The 21,467-nt window shown below is 44.7% G+C and overlaps 1 protein-coding gene across 2 annotated transcripts; it reads right to left on the reverse strand.

Moving 5' to 3' along the window:
- Positions 1-1,798: 1,798 nt before the first annotated feature.
- On the reverse strand, positions 1,799-19,589 carry lmln (leishmanolysin-like (metallopeptidase M8 family)). Of its 2 annotated transcripts, XM_080785495.1 has the most exons (17): positions 19,161-19,589; positions 18,325-18,431; positions 17,303-17,333; positions 16,608-16,693; positions 16,110-16,227; positions 15,059-15,237; positions 13,407-13,512; positions 12,897-12,991; positions 11,923-12,040; positions 11,546-11,653; positions 9,782-9,969; positions 8,893-9,025; positions 8,536-8,695; positions 8,212-8,342; positions 6,474-6,696; positions 5,899-6,022; positions 1,799-1,891 (listed from the first exon to the last, which is right to left on the reverse strand). In XM_080785495.1, exons 1-16 carry the CDS (start codon positions 19,266-19,268, stop codon positions 5,925-5,927), a joined length of 1,989 nt encoding a protein of 662 aa, XP_080641621.1. In that variant the 5' UTR covers positions 19,269-19,589; the 3' UTR covers positions 1,799-1,891; positions 5,899-5,924. The 2 variants fall into 2 exon arrangements, with proteins under 2 accessions (XP_080641621.1, XP_080641620.1); XM_080785494.1 differs by lacking the exon at positions 1,799-1,891 and having other exon boundaries at positions 5,473-6,022; positions 19,161-19,588.
- Positions 19,590-21,467: the final 1,878 nt, after the last annotated feature.

Below are 21,467 nucleotides of genomic sequence, written 5' to 3' on the forward strand. Positions count from 1 at the left end.
GCTATAACAGGCCATTCTGGAAAATGTGGCATCCAGGGAGTGTGTGTGCAAAATTTGGCATCGATGTATATCACAGACTATATTGTAATGACGTGGTGGGGTTCGCACCATCAAACGACATATGATGGCCTTCTTTCTTTTAAGTTATTTTACAATGAATATGGCTGGATGGCAAGGAATAGCACTGTGCTATAGCAAAACCCACCGGCTCAGAGCACAACAACAGCCCTCCAAACTAGAAAACGGGCTTCCGCTCTAACCCCTCTCCCTTTAAGACGTTATACAATAATATTTAGTAAATCTTGTTTTTTGTATGGCTTAATTTATATATATATATTTTGCAGTATTCCTCCGTAAAAAAAAAAAGGTAGTCAAAGTTAAGACATTTTACTGTACCTGTTGCCACAGAGGTGAGGACGAGGATGATGATGGTTGCAAATAGGATGATGACGATAATCATGCTGCAGATATATAGACGTTAGTTAACATCAGATAACCATGCTGTAGATTTATAGAAACAAATGTTTCGGGGGCGGCGGACCAGTGGTGGCTCAGTTGCTGGATGGTAACCGCCAGGTTGCCAGTTCAAACCCGGGCTCCCCCCAGAGTTAGTCGAAGCGTCCTTGAGCAAGACACTGAACCCCTAATTGCTCCTGCTGTGCTGGTTGGCGCTATATAAATGCACCAATTACCATGTTAGTTAACATCAGATAACCATGCTGCACATACAGAGACACATCAGTGTGTGAAATGTAAACAATCCACCACCAAGGTGTACTGTTGATAGTAGTTAGCCTATTTTTGACGGGAACCCCATATTTTACGTACATACAGACGTACGTATACAATCATACATACATACATAGGCTACGGTTACGCACCTGGTGAAGATGACGTCTCCCATGGAAGCCATGGTCCTCTGCACCTTCTGCAGTCAGGCAGACAATGCTTTTGTTGTTACTTAACCCTACAACACCAAACATATTTTTTGTTACACCTTCACTAAACACGGATATATTTTACCCAATGTAAAATATTCCATAAAGAAATATAAGTATAACCTGCCTGTCTAAAAAGAATCACACCCCTGTGAACTGAGTGAACTCCCCCTCTCCCCCCCCCCCCCCCCCCTCTCTCTCTCATTAGCAGGCAACAGTGCAGCACTATATCTCTCTCTCTGTACCCTACTGGTACTCATAGTCACATTATACATACATACACATACATACATAGCCATAGGTTAACACGGACATTGCTGTTCCTTGGAGTGGCTGCACCACTCAAAAACAGTGTGGGCAGGGAAACAAACTTACCTTCTATGATGTCACTGAGCATCATGAAGGTACTCATGAAGGTACATCAACAACACTATGAAAATTACAAAAAATATAATCGTACGGGTGAAAATCACCCGTGTTTACAAAGGTATCAGCATGTAACACAAAGTACTCATTATGCATAATGTCTCATTTCATGTTTTCAAATGTATAAAAACCAATGTATAACGAAATGTAACCTCGCGTCACCAGGCTTTCCACCTCGGAGGAAATGTACAGTAGGGCTATGAAGTGAGTAATGTATGTTTTGTAATAATAATAAAAATCTACGTAGTATCTACTTTAGTAACTAAAGTTTTCAAAATGTTGTAGTGCAGTAAAAAGTACAATATTTGCCTCTGAAATGTAAAAGTAAAAAGTAAAAAAATATATAATAAAAAAAGAATACCTCAAAAGTGTACTTTACACCACTGTCAACAGGCAGAGAATCTTGCAACTTCTCCTTTCAGTCAACAGCTGTCGGTCCCTCCTGGGGCTGAGGGGGTCCCTCCTGGGGCTGAGGGGGTCCCTCCCGGGGCTGAGGGGGTTCCTCCCGGGGCTGAGGGGGTCCCGGCCTGACAATGAGTTCAAAAGTTCATCCAACTTGATCGGTTTCAGTGATTATGAAAAGATACCGATTTACCAGTTTTATGGCAGGTCAAGACGCTGAAAGAACGTGCATGGTTCATCGATTCGCGTTGGTATACAATTAATACAAATCTATGTACTTAGAGAACGTGCTTCTCGGGTGTTCAATTGAGCGAAAAGGTGAGACGAAGCGATGAGCAGAGAATGAATATAGAGACTGAACAGTATGTCTGAGTTGAAGAGGTTCCCACACCATGCACCATGCATGCACTCCTTAAGTCAATATTGTATTTAAAACCACTTAAAAACCTATATGCACAGTCATCCACCAGGGTCCCTCAGGGACCTAACCTCCCACGGGGAAGCACAGCACCCTGAGCTCCAGCCTAGAACTCAGTATAGACAAGGCAAGCAGTGGACAAGCCGCGCCAAGAGAGCTAGCTCACTTGGAGGAGCAAGTTACGGCCGGGTCTTTTGTAGGGTCGTTACACTACCCCCTCCTTTCTCTCACTTCACTCCTCAAGTTCCCCGCTCCAGGGGTCCTCGTTCCCTTCCGACACCAATGTAACGTTTAGCACCCTGAGCTGGAGTCGAACCCCGATCTCCAACTCAGTAGACATGGCAAGCAACAAGTCGCGCCAAGAGCGCTAGCTCGCTTGGAGGAGCAATCATCAGCCTATGTTTGTGTTCACACAGACCCACAAAGTTGGGCATGGGAGGGGCTGGTGCCGCTCAAAACCCCACAAAAAACAGACAAAACCACAGTACCAGACAGATGAAGATTACACACATTGTTTATTTTGATACACAAGTTTTTTTCTTTTACAGTATTCTTGATTTGTCTTTAAAGAGCAGCCCTTCTTCTAAACAGAAACACAATGAAGCTACCAAGACTCATCCTCCAGGGGCAGTGTGGTTCTTATTTGTATGCTGGGGTTCTAATTCAGACCTGCAGGGTCCCCAGGGGGTCATGGAATCTGTACACTATAAAACTAACAGCTGCCGGTGGTGAGCCTAGAGAGCCAGACCTGAGAATCCCTGCCTGCCTTTAGAGTTGAAAACTTTTTTAAAAGCAGTGGTCCGGGGACCACCGGTGGTCCTCGACAGGGGTCCGGGTGGTCCCCAGCTAAATGATGGTGGAGAGTTGGTAACCAAATGGACCCAAATCAGGAAGCTTCAGAGTCTGATAATCAGGCTGTAGGCAAATTCTCCTTTAGTCTTGTTTTTTATTTTTTATTAACAGGCCATTAAGTTTTAATACTATTTTAGTCTTAAGTCGACTAAATATCAAGTAGTTTTAGTCTTTATATGTTGGGTTTGAAAGTGCAACGCAGACACAGATTCATAGTTGTAATATAAAACAGGTCTTGATTTTTACTTAATTTTAGTATCAAATGACAAGAAATAAGTACACGGCCTCGATCCAGTGTTCATTCTGACAGCACATTCGAATTTAGTCTTTAGTCTATTGAATAACAAAACATTTTGTTTTAGTCCTATATTTAGTCATCTTGAAATCGTCTAGTCGACTGCACGTCAAAATATAATATCTTTTCAGTCTTTTATAGTCTTAGTCGACAACATTAGCACTGGTTCCAGTGCTTCTCAGGGACCGCACAAACACACGACACCAGGGACGGGAAATAAATAAGACGTTAATAATTAAACAAATAACAATTCAACTAACAATGCCTTCAACAAATAATAAGTCAACTAACAATGCCTTCAACAAATAATAATTCAACTAACAATGCCTTCAACCAGGCCTGAATCGACAGCAGCAGAGCAGCTCCGACGCTGTTGGTTACAACCTGGTTTTAGCAGTGGTGGAAAGTAACTAAGTACATTTACTTAAGTACAGCACTTAAGTACAATTTTGAGGTATTTGTACTTTACTTGAGTATTTCCAATTTCCAGTACTTTTACGTCTACTCCACTACATCTCAGAGCCAGAATTCGTACTTTTACTATACAATTATTTGAAAACTATAGTTACTATAGTTACGTTGGAGATTTAAATTTTGATTAGAAAACATACATTGACCACTTCAACCCTATATACATTTCGGCCATTTGAAAATAGCCGATCTACAAGCTCGCGACGCATTGTGAGCTTGTAGATTCTATTTAATAGATTTTGTACACATTTTGAACTTGTGAAATGGGACATTCTGCACAATGAGTACTTTTACTTTTAGTACTTTAAGTACATTTTGATGGCGGTACTTAAGTACATTTTCAATTCCATACTTTTACTTGTAATTAAGTAGTTCTAAATTGCAGTATTGGCCCTTTTACTTAAGTAAAACAATGGAGTACTTTTTCCACCACTGGTTACAACCTGGTTTTAGTGTTACCGTTGCAGGGTACGAAAGGCTCTCTTTTCAACCGACACTAGAGTCTCGCGTTGCCAGACTGTCGTTGCCTCTCGATTATTATCAAACGCTTCCGTCATACCAAGTCTGGAGCGACGGAAGCTCCGATCGTGAGCGAGGCGATAAAGCGGAAGTGAAGCCCTCCTCCCCGCATTCGTTTCGTCTTTACAGTCAACGCAAATCTATCCTAATAATATTAATCGAAAAATCATGGCTTTTCTGCTTAGCAGAAATGTAAATAAAAAGAAATAGGGAAAAGATATTTTAAAAATAGCGTTCGGAGATTGTGAAATAGCCGAGGCCATACCAACACACTAATGGTTCTGCTGTATGACGTGCCGCTCTGGCAAATCAGAACTCTGTTACTTTGCCAAACTATGAACGCCATAAGAAATACAGATAAAATCACTCTTCATAAATACTATAATCTGTTCTAGGGATGCACCGAAAGGGACATTCTTGGCCAAAACCGAATATAGGAAACAATTGGCCGAAAAACGAATATGATTTAAATAGGCCGAAAATGCATTTTTAGCCATTTTCGGCGGAATATTTTCTGCGGCCGAATATTCGGTGCATCGCCAATGTGTTCTAATAAAAGGCTAGTTAAAAAAACCCGCTGAAATGATACAGCCCCGCTACAATGAACAGCACCGTTGGAATGCTACCAGAAGAAGTCTTGTTCGCACTGCAGGAAAAAGCGGGTTGTTTTGTTTTGGGAAATGTGATCGGTTGGGACTGACTGTCCACTCTGTTGTTAAACGATGTGATCTTTAGGACTGAATGTCCACTCTGTTGTTAAACGATGTGATCTTTAGGACTGAATGTCCACTCTGTTGTTCAATCTATATTAGGGGGGGGGGCAACTCTCTCTCTCTCTCAATGGCTCTGCGTTTCCCTACACAACGGAGAGGCTGAATGGGAGGCATGGCTTGTTTCAGCTCATCTACACAAACACACACACACACACACACACACACACACACACACACACACACACAACAGAACGGGAAACAAACGGCACAAGTCCATTCAGTTCACCGTCTGTGGTTCTGTGGTTCTCCGTGACGGAGGGGGTGGGGGGGGGGGGCTTGGGAGGGGTGTGTCCTTCATTTTCTTTACTCCAGGAATACATTTCAGAACTCCCGGCTCACATTGACGACATCACTGACGTGACATCAGTGTTCGCAAACAGTAATCAAAAAATTAATTCTGAGTAATCAATTCACAAAACGGCCTCCAGTGAAATGTCCTGACATGGTGTTAGAAAGATCAGCGGAGGTCGAGGCGATCAACCCCGTCAGACCACGGGAAGGAACGAACAAGGACACTAATAACAGATTACAAGAAGGTAATAATAAGGTAATTATTATTAATAATAATAAGGGGAACGCCTCAGGAAATAAGGAAGTAAGACGGAACTGAAGGACGGGAGGGATCAAGGAGACGAGGAAGGAAGCAGTGAAGGAGGTGTGGGTGATTTGGGGCACTGACCCATTTTGGGTCCCAAAAAAAACACTTTTAAACAAACAGATATTTGGTCAAATATCTTCACGTCAGTTTGTCTTGTCTGTGCGTGTGTGTGTGTGTGTGTGTGTGTGTGTGTGTGTGTGTACTACTGTGTGTCAAGTGTGCAGGCTTTCAGCTAGGAGTGGCACAGCAGGATTCCGGCCACCAGGGGGAGCAGATTGACCAGCAGGAGCCACACAGTGAAGACCAGGGCCGGAGCACCGGAGCAGGGGTCTGAAAGAAGACACAGAAGACGGATCAGAAGAACCCAAAACGGATCAGAACTAGGACTTCAAATCAATACCGCATGATAAGAGCGCCCCTCACTTAACACGGGTGTGATGAAAATAAAAAAACAACCATTTAATCTCTTTTGAGGAATAGGAACATTGTCCTCGCAATCTACTCTATGGGCTCCATTTTCGTCACCACTAAGGCCCTTATCCCTAAACTTCTTTGCCTTTTTTGTATTATATGGCCAGTCCTCAAGCTCACAAAGTGTCAATGTAGATTGGCTAGTTGAACTATCCAAAAATGTTTTTTTGTAAAGTAGTTTAGGGGTAAGGGATTTAGCGGTGACGGAAATGGAGCCCTACCTGTACGGTATATCTCAAATCCAAACGTGCACGAGACACGGACACGCACACACACACACGAGGAGCAGGGGTTGTGCTGTTTTACTGACCAATGGGCTCGCTCCTGGAGGTGTTGCCGGGCAGGGCGGCGGCAGCAGCAGCAGTGTGGGCGGGGCAGTGAGGGCAGAGGTCGTGGCAGGCGGGGCAGAGCAGCGCTCCGCGGTACACCCAGTCGTTGAGGCGCACGCTGACGCTCAGCAGCTGGCCCTGACGAGTGCACAGGAACGAGCGCTCCTGCACGAACACCACCAGGCCCTGGGGAGAGCACGCCACCTGCAGGACGCACACCAGTGACGCCACCATTACAGCTTGACCAACTCAATACAAAGACTGTGAACTGTGAGTGGACGACCCAATTAAGCATTACACTTGTTTACAAGAGGGTCCACCATGTTCAATTCATCAAACATTAATGTTGTAAATTGAGTTTGATCAGAGCAATAGAAGAGTGGAGAGTCTTCTGTCCAGAGCATCATGTGCCTGCAAGTGTTTTGGGTCAATAAAAGACAGTTTCAATGCCAGGGTGCTTAGCTGGAGGAAATCAATAGCCTACAATATATTGGCAAATTATTCATGCTAAATGATCTATCAAACTAATTGTTTCTGCTGTTAAAATAATTGGATGGTGAGCTGAGCTGATTGTGACAATAGGGTCAATATAATTGGAGGAAATAAATAAATGATTAAAAAACTGATCTGATAATGGTATGGATGCGTGGATATATAGGCATATACACGAATGGTGGCAGTATAAATGCATAATGGTGCTTATCCGATATCTCAGAAATATGGGAAGTGTTCACTTTTAACATTCACAACAACATGAGTTTTTGTTACATTACAGACACCAATTTGTCATTTTGTAAACAAAAGGGCAGAGCCATGGGCTGTCCTTTTAGAAGGAGGGGAAGGGACTAGGACAAGTGGGTTGTCTTAAAGGAGGAGGCGGAGGGATTGGATTAGGTGGGTGGTGCTAAGGTTAAACTCACGCATACCTAATGAACTGGTGGGTGTGTCCACATAAAACCATCATTTTAACAAATACTGTACACTTTTTTGATACCTCCATATAACACCTGATGATTACCGGTATGTTGAAGGGTGGGAAAAAAATCACGGCACTCCATCTTTAACAAAACATGGTTTCTAAATCAGAGACAGTTCTCTGAAAAAAACCTATGTTTCTATGTCTGTGGTGCTCAATACTTCATGTCAAGGAACCCAAAAATGTTATATTATAGCTAAAAGTATAACATAATGCTTAAAACACCAAACGGGGTTCCCGCCCAGAACAGGTTAAAAGGAACCAGGTGGCCATTTGCAGTAGGTTTTTTGAGCGGTGCCACCGCTATGTGTCACTCCCTACACGTGTGTCTGTCTGTCTATAGCCCGACACACACCGGCTGCGTCCCCCGCGCGGCGCACACAGCCGCCTCCATTATTTTCAATGAACCTAACGCACACCGGCTCCGTCCGCCGCGCGGAGCCGTGCCGCGCCGCCCGGCGCGCCGATAGAACACAGTTCTATTTTCCAGGCGGCGCGGCAACGCGGCGCGCCGCAGACGGTCGCAGCCAGTGTGTGGTGGGCTTGTCTGAGCACGGAAATACTGCAACACGGTAACTCTGTCATTTCGGAACAGGGCAGGCCCCCTCCTGGGCATGTTCCTGGGGGTCTGGATGTTCCGGGGACCTCCCTGGGGACCCCCACGCGTTAAATCTGACATTTCTCCTAGCTTATAAAACCCGGAGCCCCAGGGTTACTATCAGTAGGTTACTATCCTACGGTACCTTATAACACCCGGAGCCCCAATCCGGGTAGGTCATTTTCCGGGTGCACTGCTCCATGACGAAGGCAGACTTCTGGTACAGACACACGGAGTCCGTTCCGTACTGCTCCGCTCCGTAGTTTCTCCACCAGTCTGTGAGTTGGAACGAGCACACACACACACACACACACACACACACACACACACAGTAGGAGTTAGATGTTACCTGGTTGGTTCAGTAGGAGTTAGATGTTACCTGGTTGGTTCAGTAGGAGTTAGATGTTACCTGGTTGGTTCAGTAGGAGTTATATTGTACCTGGTTGGTTCAGTAGGAGTTATATTGTACCTGGTTGGTTCTCAGCCAGGCGGCAGTAGGAGTTCCTCTGGTATTCTCCACTCAGACTCCAGCTGAACTCCTGGCTGAAGGGACAGTAGTCAGCGATCTCCACCGCCCCTCCGTACCACGACAGCTGATCCGAAGATACCTCAGGGATCTGGTCAAAATACTGACACGCGCGTGCACACACACACACACACACACACACACACACACACACACACACACACACACACACACACACACACACACACGTTAGTCTTATGCCGAATTTACACTGGCAGCCAAATCCAGCCTGAATCAGACATGCAGATTGGAATCCCATTTGTTTAAATGTGTGTGTGTGTGTGTGTGTGTGTCTTTTACCTGGTACTCCACTGGCAGCTCGTAGGGATATTTCTGCAGATTACACACGGCCACAGCCAGCTGGTCTGTTCTACATGTCAGCTGTAGAGGAGACCCTCTGACTGTCTGACAGTACGGAGACACTGTGTGATGTCTGGAATTAAATAATATTAATATTAATGTAAATACTGTTACAGTACGGAGACACTGTGTGATGTCTAACAGTATTTACATTAATATTAATATTATTTAATTCCACAGTACGGACTCACTGTGTGATGTCAGGAATAAAATAATATGAATATTAATGTAAACACTGTTACAGTACGGAGACTCACTGTGTGATGTCTGGAATAAAATAATATGAATATTAATGTAAACACTGTTACAGTACGGAGACTCACTGTGTGATGTCTGGAATAAAACATGAATAGAGAGTATGCGCATGCTTAAAGTGAATGGCACATCGAGTGGCAAAAGCAACAAGCAAAGTGAGTTTAACATTGTTTAATGTTGTTTAATGCAATCAGATAGGACTTTTCTGTGTGGATGTATGGGCTGTCAAGGCCAGAAAGTAGTTTTTTGACACTCAGTAGGCTTCCTGTTTTGATGATGATGTCACACGCATACCCTCTATATTAATGTAGCATAATGTAGCAACTTTTGGCTAACGGCCAAAAGTACACGTCTTTATGTGCATAGCTGCGTAAAATGCGACATTCGGGGCTTGATTAGAGCTTAATGTGTATATCACAGATCTTTCTATTGCCATTAAAATGATGAATTAAAAATATGAATAAGAACTGGCAGAAGGCACAAAAAAAAAAAGCTGCTATTGGGGTGGCAGTCCAAGGGTTAAGCCCCCGATTCTAGGGAATAAAACAATGGGTTAAGTGTGTGTGTGTGTGACCTGTGAGTCTGGCGCTCCATCCAGAACTTGCAGCTCTTCATGACGAAGTCACAGCCCAGGCCTCGGCCCCAGTCCAGCCTCTGGGCCAGGCTGTAGTTGGCCCGGTACCAGCCCGAGTCCTCCATGATGGCCAGCGTCAGCCGCGAGAACACGCGGTTCTGCGTGTGGGAGCCCGTCATGGCCTCGTTCTGGGGGGAAAAAACACGTTAAAAACCCATTTCTAGACGGTTCCACAAATATGCCTTCTAAACAGTTTTCTGGAAAAACCCTATGTTTCTATGTCAGTCGTTCTCAAACATATGTATTTGGCCGCTGATGATGTAAATAGGTTTTCAATGTAACGAGTCCCGGGGTGTATAGGGATGGTCTTTTAGAGGAGTCCCAGGGACATTTTTTGAGTCCCACTTCAACGACGTTATAGGAGTCATATTTTGCCATTTTTACAAATTGCAGCATTTAACTCACATTTCATTTTATGTGGTTATATTCATGTAGAAAACAGAAGAAGAAATTATTATTATTATTATAACTAAAGCTAGCAAAATAAACTACCGGTAGAATAAAAAAAACAGTACAGTAGTGCATCCCGTGGATGCAGAGGTCGTTGTTTTATTGCGTCCCTTAAACTTAAAATGCACCCTAATTTAATCTCTGAATACCGGTATGTTATTCCAGGAACCCCCCAGAAGCAAAGAGTTGAGTTCAAAACGTTCCCTCTGAAAGAATATACACTCAAAGATTTGCGCCTCATTTTCATGATGAAAAAGAAATAGCTAAAGAATAACCAAATTCTTAATACACCAAGAGGGGTTCCCATACTGAATGGGTTAACCCATGGGAATCCATAATAAACATCGCTTCCCTGCTGTGTTTTTTAGTGGTGCAACCAATCCTATTCATATTTTAGCCGTGATGTAAGCGCCCCCTCCAGAGATATATGCCCCCGAAATATTGTACTGACCAAATGGACTGTTAGCACCTTCAATAATAAACGCTGTCCCGGAATCTAATATTTTCACCTTTATTTCTGCCTAATTAATTGATTTGTTCAATCGTGCACAATTGACGTATTTATATCAGACCTAAGGCCCCTGAGAAGGCCTATAACGACTAAATAGTTACTACTAGGTGAATTACTCAGACATATACTGTTTAATGCTAAAGCTTGAAACTGTTACTCCAGTGTTTAAAGAACCCAAACCAGTGTCTTTTACATTATTTATTATTGGTCATTATCATTACACATATAATTAAAGCACAAGTTGGTAGGATTACAAATGGATGGATTCAGTTTGCCTTGTTGGCCTAATCCCAATATTATGAGAATAGCTAGAACTAAAACAAGACAGTAATAGTTAGTAGTTAGGTAATTAAAACCTGAATGGATGGAGGGATGACATGGGATAACAAAGAAACAGAGCAAATGGCACATTATTTTTTACAGCTATTTAGTTATTTAGGTAATGTACTACTATGCAATGATGATACAATCTTAATACAGAAATAGAATAAACATACCGTTAGTCCATTTAAAAGTTAGATTGTGTTCTACACGGCTCAAATCTTGTGGTTGCAAGGCCAAAACTAAAGCCTGGTCTCATCACATGTGTTCTTCATCACTCCTAAGACTTAAAACTAGGGAGGCGGAAGTACTGCTAGCCTATACATTGTATGAGCAGCCCCCCTGGGGAGCTAAACTAATGCATGCTAGCCTTCCTATAAGGTAAACATTGTGAATATCTCCACACACGCACACGCGTTTACCTCCAACAGTCTCTTCTCCCAGTGGTTGAGTTGAGTTCCTGTTCCTCCCTGGTTCTCCAGTTCCATTCCCTCCAGGATGGGACAGTCAAAATGTCTCCTGGCCTCCTCCTGTTGACCACATACACTGTAACCAAATGAACCCACAGACCCTACAAACCCTCCCGCATGCTCAGATCAGCCTGACACAGGGAGGCTGGAAGTACCGTCCACAGCACTCCACACGTCCCAAACTCTTCTCCCTTCTGCCTCCAAAACTATGGAATGAACGTCCCATTGCGATCAGAACGCGCATGCACGCACGCACACGTCCACACACACACACACACACACACACACACACACACACACACACACACACACACACACACACTTCTTACCACGACGCGGGGGGTGACGAGCAGGTGCACTTGATGTCGGACCATGACCCCCCCTCTGATGTCCCACAGCCTGGTCACCGTCCTGATCACCTGATCACTCCACTGGTAGAGACCCAGGCTGAGAGAGAGAGAGAGAGAGAGAGAGATTGAGCTCACATAAGTTCCCTCCTCCTGCCTGCATCTGGTCTCTCTCAAGCAGAAACGATGAACCCGGAAGCAGCGGGACAACAATCTGATATCTCCATAATCATTTTGAGTTGTAGTCCCGTTAGGTTGCGTTTACAGGTGTGCCGTGGCAGCGCTTCAATACGCCACCAGTCTCGCGTTGATCCCGCGGCCGCATATGGCTCCGATCAGCATTTTGTTCGGAGTACATCGTCTTTGCCAGAGAGAGTCCAGATGGGAAGCAGGAGGAGGAACTCACTGCTGCCACCATCTGGCGGAGTCAGGTTAGATGAGGGAGGCGTTGCCTAGACAACGGCTGTTGACAAGATTCCCTGGACGTCCTAGGCACCAGAAGTGTTTTTAACACTTTTTATGTGACGGAACTTTCTAGAGTGCCCAGCACAGATGACATGAGGTAGATTCTACTCTGAATAGTCTTCTATTACTACCTCACGCAACTAAGTCTGACGTCTCTTTAGAAGCGTTAATATTCCAAACGAGATGCTTTGGTGAAGTCAGAAATGAGGACAGAACATCTGCGTTCTGATCAAAACCATGGACAGTGACGTAGATTCAGAGATTTTGTCGGCCGTAAATCAGGAAGTGACCGACTGCGGCGAGACTCGATGGTCAGGGGCTTAAGAGTATATATTAATAGAGACGGCACCGGATTTCTCCTCCCATCCACTTGCATTAGGTTGCTCAACAGCACATGAGGCGATTTCACTCCTCCTTCCGGGTAGAAACAGAGTGCATTCTGGGATATATTGGGCCAAATCGTCAGGTTCAGGGGTCAGGGGTCACCTCACCTCTCGTTGAAGGCCGGCAGGCCGCTGGCGAAGCGCGGCGTCAGAGGCTTGCCGTCGTCATCGTGGTAGAAGGCGAACAGGCCTGCCGAGAACCCCTGGTGGACACAGTTTACAATGTAGGCATTTAGCAGACACATCTTATACATACAAGATACATAAACAAATCATTCTAAAACGGTTAGTCCCAATACTTGATTCTGATTGGCTGGTTACCGTCACCGTTGTAAATTTCACCGATAACCCACACCTTCAATCACTTTATATCATTATCAGCTGATTCCACAGTAGTAAATAGTAATAGTAGTAGTAGTTATACTAACCAGGGCGTGGATGATCTCGTGTTAGTAGTAAATAGTACTAGTAGTAGTAGGAGTAGTAGTAAATAGTAGTAGTAGGAGTAGTAGTAAATAGTACTAGTAGTAGTAGGAGTAGTAGTAAATAGTACTAGTACTAGTAGTAGTAGTAGTAGTAAATAGTACTAGTAGTAATAGTAGTAGTAGTTATACTAACCAGGGCGTGGATGATCTCGTGTTTGACGGTGGACAGCATGCCTTCAAACTCCTGCGGCTGGGAGGAGATCATGGCAGGACACAGGTTGGCATAGCCAGCTATTGGCCTGTAGGGGGAGACACGGAGCATAGGGGAGCTTAGGGATCTGGAGGCCTGTTTCAAGACCAACTAGAAAAAAGCGATAAGGCAGGACCAAGCAGCGAGGCAATAAGAATAATATGCACAATAAGCCATAGAAACATGGAAGACTGAACTTGAGAAAAAGAAGACCATGTAATTGTGACATAATTATGAGTGTGTATGCGTGTGTGAAAGTGTTCTGTGAAGCGGAACCACCGCCTGGTTTGGAAACTGTACTGCCGCGGAACGCAAACAGCGCCACACATCGTGGGAGGAGAGCTTCGACTCCTCCAGGAAATACATGAGAAACGTTGCGTGACAGGCCTCGAAATTGCAAATGCGCCTGAATTTTAATCTGTGCAATCTAAAAAATAATATAATTGGGAGCACCAGTGCCACTGCAAAATCATTGCGGTGTAGAGCGACCAGGCGACCGGCCCGCGACCGAAACTGGTCGCTCTACACTGTTCCGTCCTACGAAATGATTTAATCCGACTTGTAGAGCATACATTTCTGAGCATGTCAAAAAAAGTAAGTTTCTAGTCCATTCCTGTCAGAAGTTATGATTTTCCCCCCCTCCTTGTTCTGCTCTCCCTCTCCACAATCCAGGAGAGCTGTCCTTGGTGGATCTTCTGCCAATTTAATTTGTGCCCATGTACCAAAACAAAGAAAAAGAAAACAGGTGATGCGACTGGCCGGAATCAGTGTAGACTAGAGGGTTCTCATCTGTTTGATGCATCGGTCTCTTTGAAGAGATGGATGGATGAGGGACGGAAAGTCTAGACACATTTTAAATTCTGGCATGCATTTTTATACTTTAGTCATTTTATGTTATTTGTAAACCACACGTTATATTATTGTTTTTATGAATGTAAAAAAATCGATTACATATTGGTGCTCCTTAGATTTTGGTGGGTGCTCCTAATGTTTTGCTGGTGCTCCTTCATTTTGAAATTGGTAGCACAAGCGCTACCAAGTAAAAAAGTAAATTTTGAGCCCTGAGTCGACTAGTCAACTAGTAAAAATGACTAGAAGTGAACTACTACCTGTCCATCCGGGCCTCCAGTTGGCAGTAGGCTGCGTATGAAGTGAACTACTACCTGTCTATCTGGGCCTCCAGTTGGCAGTAGGCTGCGTATGAAGTGAACTACTACCTGTCCATCTGGGACTCCAGTTGGCAGTAGGCTGCGTATGAAGTGAACTACTACCTGTCCATCTGGGCCTCCAGTTGGCAGTAGGCTGCGTATGAAGTGAACTACTACCTGTCCATCTGGGCCTCCAGTTGGCAGTAGGCTGCGTATGAAGTGAACTACTACCTGTCCATCTGGGACTCCAGTTGGCAGTAGGCTGCGTATGAAGTGAACTACTACCTGTCCATCTGGGCCTCCAGTTGGCAGTAGGCTGCGTATGAAGTGAACTACTACCTGTCCATCTGGGCCTCCAGTTGGCAGTAGGCTGCGTATGAAGTGAACTACTACCTGTCCATCTGGGCCTCCAGTTGGCAGTAGGCTGCGTATGAAGTGAACTACTACCTGTCCATCTGGGACTCCAGTTGGCAGTAGGCTGCGTATGCCACGATGTTCTCCTGACCGCATCGCTCTGTGGTCACCCCGCTGACGTACAGAACAAAGTCTGATCCCTCCACCCCGGGGCCGTCCGGGGGGCCCCGGGGGCCACACCACTTCCCCCCCGCACTGCACACCGCACATTGCTGGGGGGGGAAGAGGGTGAGAGACATGTTGGTAGGGCTTTCACAATTTCAAATTCAAGTTGACGATTCTTACACAAATAATTGCGATTAACCCATTTAATAATCGAAATAAAAAGAAAGTCTTCAGAATCCTAATGTTTCTATAGCAGTGGTGCTCAATATTTCATGTCAAGGACCCCAAAAATTATATGTAATATGCCTCCGCCCCCACATCTGCAAATATGTTATTCCAGGGGCCTCCCCAGAAGCAAAGATTTGAGTTAAAATGTTCACTCTGTAATATTCAAAGATTTGAGGCATATTTTCACGATTTTGCCAAACTAGCAGACCTACAAGTTGTAGATCTGCTATTTTTCAATAGCTAAAGTATAACATAATGCTGTAAAACACCGAAAGGGATTCCCGCCCAAAACGGGTTAAGGATTTACGGATTTTTTTTTTTACATTTTACAGTCAACATTGGAACGTTACAATTATAAAAAAATATTTCTGTTTGAAGTTTAGGCTTCCCTCACTCATGAACAAGACCCGAGGAAACTTGGGGAAGGACGGAGAAAATGAAATGGAGATCAGCCGGAGAATCCGAGCGGCAGGGGCGGTATTGCAGTCGCTGTACCGCTCACTGTCGTGACGAAAAGAGAGCTGAGCCAGAAGGCAAAGCTCTCCCGTCTATCGAGCAATCTTCGTTCCTATACTCTCACTATGTTCATGAAGTGTGGCGTCATGACCCAAAGAATAAGGTCGCGAATACAATTTGCCGAAAGGTAAGTCGACAAACATTTTTCGTCACGGTTTTAGTCAACGAAATAGACACTGGAGTGACGTCAGAGCTTTGGCTCTCTATCGGGTGTGTGCGTGAGAGCAGCGCTGACCTGAAGGTGGCGCTGTGGCACGACCACGGGTCCGCAGCGCGTGACCTCGGCACATTCCTCCTGGCAGTAGCGGTGAGGGTCATCTCTCTTCCTGAGGTACTGGTTGGTGGAACATTGTCTGGAAGGGCATGTGCACACACACACACACGCACGCAAACGCTGCTTTGAGTAAAATGTACTCGGTGTACTAGTAATAACATGTAGATCTCCCTTGTAATGTTTTTGCGTTTTGTCATTTCCCTCAAGGTAAGGCCAAAAGCCCCACCACTCTCTCTCTCTGAAGCTAGGTTCCATGCACCCTGGGCTTGCAAGACCTACGCTGAAAAGACCATCATCGGAAGTTGCGGGATTATAGTGGAAGTATCGCCCAAGGAAATAACGTTGAAGCCTTATGTTGTGACTGGTAATGGTTTGTAAAACAGAAAATGTAAAAAATGACTTGCCATGGACATATTTGACCCCTGTATGGACATATTGTTTTTGTTTTATAGCACTAACCTGCTGAGCAGAACGGGTCCAACAGCCCTGCGTCTCACACTGAACACACTCTGGAGGTAGTCTATGGCCTGAGGGAAGAGCTGGTCCTGGAGGGAGCACACACACACACACACACACACACACACACACACAGAGTGTAGTGAGAACAGAATAGCAGTGGTTTTCGAGCGGTGTGACTACTAGGGATTGGGACTCGTATTTGGAACCGTTTCTGGATTCGTTTTATTCTTTTTAATCGCACTGTCAGAGCTGTTTATGTGAACTTGATGTCTGCTAATGCAATTATTATACCAGTGGTACTCAAACGTGTAGCCTACAAATGCAACCAAATGGACCTGCAAGGGTCTCAGAGTTACAGTCCTGTAAGGGTCCATTTGGTCTCTCTCAGAGTTACAGTCCTGTAAGGGTCTGTTTGGTCTCTCTCAGAGTTACAGTACTGTAAGGGTCCATTTGGTCTCTCTCAGAGTTACAGTCCTGTGAGGGTCCGTTTGGTCTCTCTCAGAGTTACAGTCCTGTGAGGGTCCGTTTGGTCTCTCTCAGAGTTACAGTCCTGTGAGGGTCCGTTTGGTCTCTCTCAGAGTTACAGTCCTGTAAGGGTCCATTTGGTCTCTCTCAGAGTTACAGTCCTGTAAGGGTCCGTTTGGTCTCTCTCAGAGTTACAGTCCTGGAATCGTTAAAAGGGAATCGGAACTCACCTTCACCAGTCTTCTGTGGTCTGCAGGAAGCCTGTAGAGATGGAGAACAGCCAAATGAGGGCAGCACAGAGCAGGGAGGTGTTTTTGAGTGGCGCTAGTAGGGACGTCTGTAACGGTTAATTTTCCCAGCCGGGTAGCTTAAAGCATTAACCGGTTGTTTTTATTTTTCTTCTTCTTTTTAAGCAAAATAAAATCTCACCACTGAAAAATGTCGCTATACGCCGAGTCCTAATAATGTGTGATTTGTGAAACAGCATGAACTAGGGCACATGTGTCCAATTACACACAACATGTGAAATGACGACGTTTTGGTCGCCATACATACGGCTAACCATTGGAAGGGATTGCATTAAAATGCCACCATTAACAATACAGAGACAAGTTGACTTAATAAGGTACATTATGATGTAAATGTACAATGTACAAAACAAACATTAAACGTGTGTATAGGAGGGGCTTCAAAACTATAAAATAAAGGCGAAAGCCAGAAGAAAATAAAATAGGCCATCTACAAGCTTACACACAGGACACACTTCTATAGAAGACACACTGACTTTTATGGAATCCAAAATTACTGAGATCAGTCTCTTGAGAACTTTAATCCATTCTGGACGGGAACCCCTTTTGGTGTTTTAAAGCAATACGTTATGCTTTAGCTATTGAAAAATAGCAGATCTACAAGCTCATAGCGCGGCACCGGGTGCCGTGCTACGAGCTTATAGGTCTGCTATTTTTGAAACATCTTGAAAATGTGGCGCAAATCTTTGAATATAAATTATATTCTTTCAGAGCCAACGTTTCTAACTCAAATCTTTGAGTTCTGGGGGGGTCTGGGGGGGTCCCCTGGAACGACATATTTTCAGATGGGGGTCGGCGGCCAATTACATATATTTCTGGGGGTCCTTGACATGAAACCACTGACACAGAAACATAGGGTTTTTCAGAAAGGATTTAGAAGACATTCGTAGAATCGTCCTCAGGTCTAAATGGGTTTCAATACATGAATGATGGTAAGAACTTACTGGTCGACGCTGGAGTCGTAGATGATCTGGATTCGGAGGTGGAGGTCTTCAGGAGGAGAGCTTCTCTTGGTCAGTCGCTCTGACTTCAAGTAGACCTGGTGCACCACCTGAGACACACATAGATGCACGAATGCACACGCGCACACACAGTTAACGTCCAATCCCCTTCTTTCGTTGGTTCTCCTCGTCCCGTTTGTTAAAAAATGTAAAATCCTCGAAGATTTCATTCGACCTGCTCTCTCTATGGGTCCCATCAAAAGGCTCGTACAGTACATAGTCTGGATTGTCGGTGGTTAGGTGACCACCGGACTAGAACATGACGTCACGAGCCGCGGTGAAGAGCAAACCACCGCCACCGCTCCAGCCCTTCTCTCTGTTTTTACTCACCACCGCTCAACGTTATTTCAGCTCCGGTGGTCAGCTCAGCTCACCAAGGTATGTACGTCTGTATACCATTTCGCGTGGGATAGATGCAGATCGAGGGACTCTATGTAAAGTCATCCAAATGTCAGAAACTTTACGTAGGGTTCCGAGAGGGGCTACCAACTCTCCATCATTGAGCTGGGGACCACCTGGAACCCCCACACAAGAAGGACCACTGGTTGAAAACCACTGCAGTACAATCATTGATATTAAATTAAAGTTAAACTATGATTAACTCAGAGGTATCTAACATGTCTCTTGGGGAGGTGGTGGCAGCATATTAATAACAATAATAACAACAATAACAAATACAATATTATTATTAATAATAACAAAAAATATATAAAAAAATAAATCAATAATAAATAATAATAATAATAATAATAATAATTTAAAAAAAAATCCAGCTGTACCTCGTGCCTCTCGGGGAGGTGATGGCAGCGCGCCGCCGTGGCCGCCAGGAGGAGCAGCAGGGCCGGGCTGCAGACGGAGCTCAGCCCGCTGCCTGACGACGGGCCCATGTCGGTCCTCCTCCTCCTCCTCCAGATGCTAATGCTAACGCCGCGCCGCACACACACACAGCCTGCAGGCGGCCGGGCGGCGCGTGCATTGCTGCTCTGCTCGCTCCGTCCGACCTATAGCTTGTTTTTATGGCATCGTTTTTGTTAGAAAGAAAGAAAGCAGTAAAGAAAGAAGGAAAGGAAGGAAGAAAGAAGGAAGGCAAAAGGTGTGTTTTAAAGATGAAGCCAGACACTGACTGTAAACACACCAACAGCTGAGCTCAGCCGACCAGTGACTACACTGGCAGCAGTGTTGCCACGTCTGGACTGGAGAGAGAAACAAACAGGCAACTGGGTCAGACAATATGAGCATTATCTACATGTATTTTGTGATGGACTAGAAAAATATTATATTAGCCTATATTTGATCTTTGCTCTGAAACTAACATCACAAAACAGAAAAAATAATAATCCTACTGTTGATCAGATTATAGTAAAGATCCCCTGACCCAACTGGCCAGGGGTCGGGTCAGACTCATCACCATTATGTTGGCTTGTTTGGTGGACATTTTTGCCACGGACCACATGAGAGGACAATAATATTATTACCATGAGAAGCACATGAATAGATCAATCTGAATGACCATAACAGGTTCTCTCTTAGCCTTGGCCCCAATCAGTCTCAGGTGTTGCCAGTGGCAGAGGTAAACCATTTTTATTTATTTTGTATGTTGTTGTTTTGGCTTCTGCCTTTATTTTATATTTTTTATAGAGGGACAGACAGTAGGCTGACAGGAAATGGGGAGAGAGATAGGGGAGTGACATGCAGTAAGGGCCACCCGTCGGGATCGGTAGTTGAACCTGTGGCACACTGCCAGACTGGATTACCAGCCAAGGTGCCTGGACCGCTGAGCCACGGCCCAGGCCGGTAAACCAGTTTTTGACTGTTGAGTGTGAACATGTTCTGTATCCTGTGCGTTTGACGGTTTATGTTTGTTTATTTTGTATGTGGAACAACAAAAGTATAGGACTTTGGTCAGATAATAAATATAATTTAATATGAACTCGGCAACCAGTAGACCTATCACCCAAGTCTAGGGACTTGGTTGTGACTTGTTTACATCAGGCCGGGTCCTCCATTTTCAATTCATCAGAAAATTGAAAGACTTATCTATATGTAAAAAAGGAAATCAACATTATATAGGCCTACTGTTTAAAAATTATATAAAGTTTTAAAAAAGGGAAAAACAGGCACAGTCTGGAGGAAAACAGACTTCACAGGGGCCAGTTGCAGGGGTGGAAATCCCGTAAGAGGGCACTTTTGGACAAAAATTGCAGATCTACAAGCTCTCAACAAAGCCCAGAGTCGCTTATAATAAGCGGACATGGCAACACCGTCCCTGGATGTTGCCAGGTTTTGCGAGAGAAACAAGCTTAATTGATTGAAAATGCTATTCACAGTTTGTAGAATGGGTACAGTTCAAGCACACACACACACACACACACACACACACACACACACACACACACACACACACACACACACACACACACGCAGTCACGCACACACGGACAAGACCAAGTCGAAGGTATGTTCCTATAGGGCATCTACTGTATCTTCCGAGTAAAGACGCTGCCATTTCAGCCAATAGCAGTCGTTTCCGGTTTAATTTCAGCCAATAGCAGTCGTTTCCGGTTTCATTTCAGCCAATAGCAGTCGTTTCCATTATTTCCGTTTCATTTCAGGGCCGGAAGTTCAAAGGCGACAGATTTCAATTCACTGGAAAAGTGGCTTCAAACCGGTCCGCACTGTTACGACGAAAAGAGACGGGTGGCTGGCCTCTCCCTTCTGAGACTCGGAGTAGAGTCACTGCTTCTTCACTTGGAGAGGAGCCAGCTTAGGTGGTTCAGGCATCATATGGATGCTTCCCAGGCGTCTCCCTATAGGGAGGACCTCGCTGAATGTCCCACTAGGAGGAGACCCTGGCAGACCAAGGACCAGATGGATTCTATCTCTTTTTTTTTAATATATTTTTTATCCCACGATTTTGTAACCCATTTTTCACCCCTGTGTCAATCATCTAATGTGATCCTGGGCTCTACACACCCTCCGCCAACCTGGGGAGAGCAACGGACTTAACTCATGCTTCCTTCATGCTTGAGTGTCCAAGTTGCTCCTTTACACCTGACAGGGGGGAGTTGCCCTGGTTGGACGTAGCG

Source organism: Protomyctophum bolini (genome assembly GCF_963924005.1).
Source record: "Protomyctophum bolini genome assembly, chromosome: 16".
In the NCBI taxonomy this organism is placed as follows: domain Eukaryota; kingdom Metazoa; phylum Chordata; class Actinopteri; order Myctophiformes; family Myctophidae; genus Protomyctophum; species Protomyctophum bolini.

Coding starts and splice junctions, on each gene's coding strand:
- lmln (XM_080785495.1), bottom strand. CDS start 19,268: ATGGGCCCGTCGTCAGGCAGCGGGCTGAGCTCCGTCTGCAGCCCGGCC. Junction 17,334..18,324: donor TACGACTCCAGCGTCGACCA/GTAAGTTCTTAC, acceptor CCATCTCTACAG/GCTTCCTGCAGACCACAGAA. Junction 16,228..16,607: donor GGACCCGTTCTGCTCAGCAG/GTTAGTGCTATA, acceptor ATGCCCTTCCAG/ACAATGTTCCACCAACCAGT.